This window comes from Rhinolophus sinicus, chromosome 2 (assembly GCF_057876585.1).
Source record: "Rhinolophus sinicus isolate RSI-liver-muscle chromosome 2, RSI-T2T, whole genome shotgun sequence".
Lineage (NCBI taxonomy): Eukaryota > Metazoa > Chordata > Mammalia > Chiroptera > Rhinolophidae > Rhinolophus > Rhinolophus sinicus.
Genome location: NC_142502.1, coordinates 141,347,734 through 141,356,959, shown reverse-complemented (window position 1 = coordinate 141,356,959; position 9,226 = coordinate 141,347,734). Strand labels below are relative to the sequence as shown.

Below are 9,226 nucleotides of genomic sequence, written 5' to 3'. Positions count from 1 at the left end.
TTTCTGAATCGGAATAATATCAAGATATAAAATACTCACACCCACACTTCATTTGGACCAAAAGTTATCATAAATCATATTGAGTTTGTTGTGATTATCTTCAGCTTCCACAAATGATGAGTCAGATGAACTCCATGTCAAAGTGCCTTGCTAACCAGGCAGATATTATAATGTACCAAGAATGGTACATTGGATTATGACACAAATATTGAAAATGAAGGAAGTTATCTTTGGAGTCTTTGACTCCACCTGGTCACACCTAGTTTGAGTAATTCCATGTCAAGTACAAATATGAGACGGCTTCTTGCCTGAGTCCATGCCTGCCTTCTTCTCCATTCCATCGCTTTCGTGACGCCAACATGAAGCTCACAGTGAGTAGATTTTTCCTTTTGAATTTATTACCATATATTAGGAGACTGTTAACATTCTGAGCTAAGGGAATCTGCTTCTTACAACAATATTGCTGTAATGGAAATTTTTGTTTAAAAAAATCTTATTTTTCATGGAATTGTGACATTTATAAACATCTCTATAAAGATAGTTATACTCGGATTAAACAGTTGTCTCAGCCTCTTATACCATGCTATCTTAAATGAAATTACTTTCCAGATCTTCTGATTTAAGTCTGGGCAAAGAGCAAGCAGTCCCCAAGTCCTAGAAAATGCCTGATTTTTCTCTCCTCACATTCTTGAATTCCTCTTTTACCAAACTCCCGAATATGTTCAGGCAAGATAAAAAGCATATCATCAAAATAAATTAGTGAAAAACTTACTGTCACATTCTTTGCTGTCAAATGGACCTCCAAATAAGAACAATTTGCCTTAGACCCTGTACGTAGTCATTTATTTATGTAAACACCTAAAGCATGAAGCTAGTGTAGCATCTCACCTGTGGTTCCAGATAAAAGGCTGAGAATATAGCAGGTGGACCACAAAATTTTGCCAAAATAACTGGTGGTAACATGTGTCTCTTATAACAGCATGCACAAGGGTCGCAATCAGGTGAGTATTTTCATGTTTCAATATGCTAAATACTGAAATATATTACAGCAGACTCTGCTTCATAATGGAGTTGCTAGTGTAAAATCATTATCTAGAAATAAGTTCTAATAACAATTGGAAAAAAAAGAGGTCAGACCTGGATGTCTCCTAGTTCTGCCTAGAACAAGAGGTACAACCTTGGCCAATGCAAACTTAGTCAAGTCACTTAAGTGACTTTTGAAACGCAATTTCCTCATCTGTGAAAGGACTGAATTGTACTAGTAGTTCTCTAAAATGTGTTTTACCTCTTGCCTTTTTTTTTTTTTTGGAGACTAATCTTTACTTCCTCCTTTAGCTATCAGGAGAAAAATTAAACAAATAAAAGAAAATTACCTTGAATCACCAATGCAGTTCTTAAACCATTTTGTCCCCGGTAAAGAAAATGAGAACAGGTGCTCAGAATCAGGCACCCTGCATAAAGCTCTGTGATAAGCAATGTCATGTACCCAGTGACAAATGACTAAACCAGGCACCGGGACAGTTATTGACTTCCCTTCTGCTTACCACACTTGACAGCCAGACACTCCATCCTTGGCCTATCAGCACCAGTATCCAATCTGCTTACTTATCTGTTGCTTTTTAACAAGTTAAAAAATTTTTAAAAATTGAAAGACTTTTTCTGCCTTGTGGAGGTCTAGGAAGGAAGGAAAGCATTCAGATCAATCCGTTTATCTGGAAATCATTCCTGTTTGATTTCCAGATCAAATAGGAAAATTAAATCATTTTCAGATGTGATCTTTAGAACTTATCACCACTTTTCATATCATGTATGCTATTCATTTTCAACTTTGTTTTTCAATATACTAACATTTCGTTAGTTTTTTCATGAGACCCACATTAAAAATGCTAAAACTACCAGTAGTGCCAAAAAAATGCATGCAAGTGGACACTTTGGTCAGCATTGCTCAAACAGTAATTTGCTGTAATCAGTAGCGTCTGGACTCTGATGGTAACCACTTGGAGCACTTCTTGCAATTGCAGAAGTCAAATGTGACTTGTATATCGGTATATGTTGAGTATCACAATTTTAATAGTTTTCCTTTTTAAAAATGTGCATACATTTTTTGGCACCTTCTGTATATATCATCAAAAACATAATTACTGTAAGTAATTAACCTATAATTCTACATTATCATTAAAACTGTCTATGGTTAAAAAAGTACAAGGTCAACGAAGAACAGTCAGGCCACTCAACAGAGTGGTAAAAGTAGTAAATATTTTCTATAGCTTGGATAGGGAAAGAAAGGACACTGTTGTGCCATGTGACAGGAGACCGATGTCTCTGTGTGATTTCAGGTGGTCTTTGCCGGACTTCTTGGTGTCTTCCTGACTCCTGCCTTTGCCCAATATGTAAGTCTCACCTTTTCAAATTGTGTTACCAAAATGTATTGTCCAAGAAAGGTGGTATTAAAGCATTATCAATTTTTGATAAACCTCAGAATATCAACATCGGCGCTAGCAACAGTGGTGGAAGTGGGCAGCAGACGGTGAGCGTCAACAACGCCCACAACGTGGCCAACGTGGACAACAACAACGGCTGGGACTCGTGGCACACGCTCTGGGATTACAACACGGTGCGCAGCTCACATGATTTCTATTCTTTACACAGATGACGTTTCTTTTGGCACACACAAAAAGTGTCTGCTCACCACCACAATAATAAAATTCTAACTGCGCAGAAGCATCGAGTTATAAGGAAAAGTGCTATTTTGCTCACCCAGTTTCACCCCCGCTCTGTAACTGCTGTTAATAAGTGTCCCACCATCAGTTAAAATTCAAACCAGTGAACAGTCATTAGGACCCACTATGTTCAAGGGGTCATGGGGCTAGACGACAAATATGAATACCCTTTGGCTTGGCCTGCAGATACCCTCCATAATGATGAAAGACCTTCACTACATCACCGCTGCCAAAGCATAGCCTATCTCATTCTATCTTCAATTTCCTTCTAAAGCATCACAAATTGATATTTCACCTATAATTCAAAAGGACCAAAGCAAGTGTAAATGATGATGTTCATTGGTAAGGGAAGCAAAAAACCACTTGGCTCTGGTTAGAAGACCCAACTCTGCAATTAACAAGCTCCATATTTAACAAATTTTGTACTCTTAAAAAGCCAAATCTTTATTGTTTCAGTTTTATCATCTCATCAATTAGAAAACTAATTCCTGTCTTACCTTCCTCCTTGAAATGCGGTAAAGCTCAATGGAGATGAAAATGTAACAGTACTTTAAAATTTATTTTAGCAAAATAGACATGTAGAGTGTCTCCTACCATGTGAGAACACGAAGATAAAGCAAGAAGTTAGACTCTAAGTCTCTGCCCTCGGAGGTTTATCCTTACAAATGGTAGCAATAAATATGATTGCAAAACAGGGCCAGGTCCTGCATTCTTACCCCAGTTCTTAGTGATCTCAGAGTGCCAGTTCCCTGTGCTGGCGAAACTGATTTCCAATAAGGAATCAGTTCTCCTTGGAGAACATACGCCTCACTATTTACCACCTTCCTGACAGGGCTTTGCTGCAACCAGACTCTTTAGCAAGAAGGCATGCATTGTGCACAAAATGAACAAGGATGTCATGCCCTCTCTTCAAGACTTGGATACAATGGTCAAGGAAAAGAAGGTAAAAATAAGTGTCTTTCTGTTTTTGTTTGGGGGAGGTCTTATAATCGCCAGTAGATAATGAGATCCCAGGCCTTTCCTCTTGACCCCAGTATGTTGTAGTGTGCACCACAAAAGGTGAAGAAGAATTGGTAAGTGCCCGAGAAGTAGGTGCCACCACACTCAAATGCTGTGGCTCACACCTGCCCCTACAGAGGCTCCTCAGAGTATCTAGCCCTTACTGTCAGAGGAACAAAGCTCTGCTCATGACATAAAGAATCGTTGGCACTTCTCCAAGGACATTTTTCTGCAGGAGTTGTATTAGGGCTATTAGATTTAGCAAATAAAAATAAAGGATACCCAGTTAAGTTTGAATTTCAGATAAGCAACGGATAATGTTTAGCATAAGTATATCCTATGCAATATTTAGGACATATTTACATTAAAAAATGATTTGTTGTTTATCTGAAATTCAAATTTAACTGGACGTCCTGTATTTTATCTGGCAACTCCAGTTGCAGTGGGTGAGGAAAAGGGATCCATCATTCTTTAAAACGTTTGCCTAAGTTCATATCCTATAATTGATAAATGGGTACCTTTCTTGACAAGGTAGAAAAAAATAAACTGCATTCTCAGAAGCTGGTCATCATATAGCTCAATCCCAGAAATTTAAGACAACCAAACGAGGCCCAAGCTTCAGAATAAATTTATCCTCAGACTTCTGTTTTTATGAGACGCTGAGGTTTCAAACCAGCTAAATCCCTTGGGACACTTAGAAAATTTGAGATATACATGGTTGTAATTGGTTCTTCTTCATTTTGGTTATGGAAAAATTATAGCCACGCAATACTGCCTGTTGACTTTGTATTCAACCTCAATTCAACAAACCACTGGGCTTAGCATTCATTTTTTCTCTTCCTTTTCCTCTGTCCTCTCCATACTCAGCTTCAGGATAAAGGACCAGGGGGACCCCCTCCCAAGGGCCTGATGTACTCAATCAATCCTGACAAAGTCAACAACCTGGATGAGTTTGGAAACTCCATCGCTAGCATGTGCAGGCGGGTTCCAACATACATGGCTGAAGAGGTTCAAGGTGAGTAGTCTCCCTATTGTGCACTCTAAGTTAGTGCTGGTGGACTTGTCAGACTATTCTCAGGCGTGTCCACAAAGGACACTAACTACTCAGAGATGGTAATCAAGGCTAAGACTCATGGAGCACTTGTTCCATTACATGCGCTGTTCCACATGATTTCTGTGTGTGAACCCGCTTGCCCCTGACAGCAATCTTATGTAATAATAGGTTCTATCACTGTTCTCACACTATGGATGAGGAATCTGAGCCACAGAGAGAGGTCACAAAACTTTGCCCCGATCAATCCTCAGCATTTTGGCTCTGGATTCTGTGCTCTTAAGCATTCTGAAACACTGCTTTTCAAGGGTGAATCTAGAGTACATTCAAGACATTGAATGTCTCTATTTCTTTGAATAAAGAAATACATGAGCCACTAAATGAAAGGACAATGCCAATAGAATTCATTGACTTTTAATAGCTGAAACAATCACTTAAATTCTGGACATTCAAAAAATAACTTATACAAAAACAAAGTATCGACCTAGGAACCTAACCTAACAGCAACTTTTCAGATCTTTGAATCAATTGATTTAATCATCATAGCTATCTAACTAGATCTTAAAATTGTTGCAGAGCTAGTTTGGAAACTGTGTGACACCTCCTCCCCCAATCCCTGCCCCCTCTCCCCAAAAAAGAGTTCTTGAAAAGACATTAATATTGTTTTGTTCTTTTTTTTTTTTTTTTTTATCAGGAGCAAGCCTGTTTTTCTACTCAGGAAAGTGCATCAGTGCTGATATACTCTGGATTGTGAATATTTCCTTCTGTGGAGAAACACAGGAAAACTGAAAAACAAAAGTTGTTGTGGAATACCAGTTGCTGTAGAATATCAGAATATTCTATGCAGAAAAATATGGGTTCTACTGGTTTTTATCATGTCATTCTGAAATGTTTTCTCCTAGTTATGTTTGGTTTCTTTAAATTTCAATAAACCTATTTAGCACTGAATTTAGTTTAACCTAAAATTCCTTATACTTCCATCTGGAATGCACAGGATCAAAAGAGCAATGTGGTTGTAGCAAGTTGTCGAAGTGCATTAAACCTAACTCTTAGCCTATATGCAGGACCTGTCCCTTATAAAGAACTCCTTCAGATGTGTCAGATGCTACTCACCACAGCTCTGGGAATGGTTCCAAGACCATCTGACTGCTCTGAAGACTGCTCTATAGTTGATATGCACAGTAACATTTCAGATCAGCAAGGGCAGAAATCCACTCAAAGTAGTTTAAGTCAGAAAAGGAGGGGTGGTTATTGCGAGGATATTAGAATATCTACAATAATCTTAGGGCAAGAAAGCAACTGGTATCAAAGAGACTGGAGCCAGAAACTATATTGACACCAAAACTCAAGTCTCCTTCTCACACCCTGAAGCCATGTGTTAGTTCATCTATGCTTCTCTCTAAATTCTGCTTTCCTCTTCTTTCCATCTTGCAAATAGCTTTTTCTGTACTCATGGCAGAAGATGGCTGAACCAAAATGTTAGCCTCATCTCCCATGTTTACACTTCTTTCCAGCTTAAGAAGTAATGTCTAAGACTTTTGAATCCCTATTCTAATTTTCCTTCACCTTGTGTGGTTCAAAAGTTCATGACCTTCATTTTTTAAAGGCCATGGAAGTGAAGTAACATGGTACACTGACAGCACCGAGGTCTCCCCTGAAGGAAAAAGATCTCAGAGAAAATAGAGATTTCAAATATTATGTATTACAATCTGAAACTACAATTCATTTTTAAAAATTGCTCTCACACATTTTTTTAAATCCTCGATGCCATAGAAGGATATCTAAACTATTTTCATGTCTTCAGGTGGGAGATCCTTAAATAACCCTACCAAACAAAACTAAAGACATTAATTCTCACCACTTGAAAAGAAAAAAAACACACCAATATTTGCCATCTTAATTGGAAGGAGATTATAATAATTTTCTTTAGCTTGAGACAATTTCATTGCTGTTCACATGAATTGTACTACCAGTGTAATAGAATTTCCAAAATATCCTGAAGTCATGAGATGTGGAAGCCTGTCAAAGACGCATCAAAGATCAAAAAGTCTTAGATACTGCCCCACTCTGAGTAAAAAAAATGAATAAAACTCACAAACTGGATACAATGTCGTGTGGATGACTTTTGGGAATTGGTGAATCCCATGTTTCATAGAAGTATTGCCTAGTCACTATTTCAGGATAAGCAATTAAATTCTCTAGGAAGATATAAAAATTCTAGATTATATATACCTATCAAAATATATGAAGGAAAAACTGTAAAAATTTCAGAAGAATTTAACAATCTTGCTATACTAAAGATGTTTAACATGTATCTTTTCTTAACTTATAGATAAAACAGTTAAGGATATAAAAAATGTTAATACAATTAACAAGCTTATTTTAATGAACATATATAGAACACTACAGAATACATATTCTTCTTAAGCATATGTGGAACATTTACAAATATTGATCATATATTGAGGGATAAATCAGATCTCAAAAAATTTAAAATGATTAGTATCATAAAGAACACATTTTTCTGACTTCAGTTTAAGATAGAATAAATATTTCCCTCTGAATAAAACAAGATAGTTCCATTTGTTTTTAAATTAGACAGCATACTTCTAAATAACACATAAGCCAAGGAAAAATTCATGACAAGTAGAGTGTATTTTGAACTGTGCAATAATGAAAGCACTTCATATCAAAATCTTGTGAGTAGCAGCTATAACAATTTAGTCTTAAAAGTTCATCTTATAAAAGAAGAAAGGCTAGAAATTGAATCAACCACACAACTTTAAAAGTGAGGGAAAAGCACAAAATACCCAAAATAAATAGGAGGAAAGAAATAATTTTGACAATATCAGAAGTTATAACATGGAAAACAAGTATACAATAGTAAGACTCAACAATGTCAAAAATTGGTTCTTTGAAAAGGCATAAAATTAACAAACTTTCAGTAAAATTGACCAGAAATTTAAAAAAGATAAATCACAAGTAATGCTAGGAATGAAAAAAAAAAGATGCTAAGCTACAGATGCCACAGATATTAAGATGTTAATAAAGTGGTATTGTAAACAATTTTATATCAATAAATTTGAAAGCTTAGGTACATTGAATTTCTAAATAACAAACTCACCAAAGCACACTCAAGAAAAAACATAAAGCCTTAATAATTTTATAACTAGTAAAGGTATTAGTTCAGAAGTTTAAAATCTTTACGTAAGAAAATTCTAGACCAAGATGGTATTTACACTGAGATTCAATAAACAATGAAAATACAGATTATTCTAATTTTATAAAGCTATTCAAGTGTATAAGAGAGAAGAAAGGAGTACTCTCCAAGCCGTTTCATGAGAATATTATTAAGCTGTTTGCAAAACTTGACCGGGATTGTATGAAACAAAAGTACAAGGCAATCTCAGTCATGAAGATAGATTTAAAATATCTTAACAAAATGATAGAAGTCAACTGAGCAAAATGTAGAAGATAATACAGTATGACTGTGTTGGATTTTTTTTCTAGCAATACCCATTGGTTTGATATTAGGACATTCATAATGTCATTTGGCACATTAAAAGATCCAAAGACAACAATCTGATGATGTATCTCAATAGCAGCAAACTTATACAATAAAATTGAATATTCATTCATGATAAATAAGTAATTCTTAGAAACTTTGGAATTAAAAGAAACTTCATTAAATCATATTTTAAAATCTACTGTAAGCATCATGTAAAACAATGCAAGCAATTTTGTTAAGACAAGAAACAGCTTCTAGAAATATTGTACTGACAGTTAGTAAAGCAGGAAAAAGAAACAGTAAATATAAAGACAAGAAAGAAAGAGAGAAGGAAGGAGGGAAGAAGCAAGGAAGAAAGAAGGAAGGAAGGAAAGAAAGAAAGAAGGAAGGAAGAAAGATTATTATGTTCAGATGACATGGTTTTCTGCGAAAAACACATGCCTCTACAGATAAGTTATGGGAGTCAGAACATCTAAATGGTTCATGCGTAAAAAAATAACTATCAAATATGAACCACATTTCTGTACATCCTCAGCAAACATATGGAAACTTTAATTGCTTAAATAGCATTTATAATAGCAGCAAAGATATGACATACCTAGGAAAGATTACTTAATTTATTTAACAATATTTCTTAAATACCTGCTCTATGCATAGCACTATTGCACACACTTGAAATACATCAGCTAATAAAAATGCAAAGGTCTTTGCCTAATGTAGCTAGCATTTTAGTTAGAGGAGACAGAAACAAATGATAAACATAATTAATACACAAACAGATACGTAAATAAACAGTAGGATATTTGGTAGGATAGTATTATGTACTATTATTTAGTATGAAAGAAAATTATAAATACTAAGGGGAAAATGTAGGGCACAGTAAGGGGAATCAAGAATGCCAGGCAGGAAGACGCAGCTTGCAATTTTTAATGGGTATTTAGGTTAGGC

General features: G+C 35.7%; 1 protein-coding gene across 1 annotated transcript; it reads left to right on the top strand.

Annotated features, from left to right (window-relative positions):
• The first annotated feature begins 277 nt into the window (after positions 1–277).
• On the top strand, positions 278–5,718 carry GKN1 (gastrokine 1). Its single transcript, XM_019717109.3, has 6 exons — positions 278–371; positions 2,337–2,390; positions 2,480–2,614; positions 3,553–3,663; positions 4,587–4,734; positions 5,465–5,718. The coding sequence occupies exons 1-6, from the start codon at positions 360–362 to the stop codon at positions 5,557–5,559; spliced, it is 555 nt and encodes a 184-aa protein (XP_019572668.2). The 5' UTR covers positions 278–359; the 3' UTR covers positions 5,560–5,718.
• Positions 5,719–9,226: the final 3,508 nt, after the last annotated feature.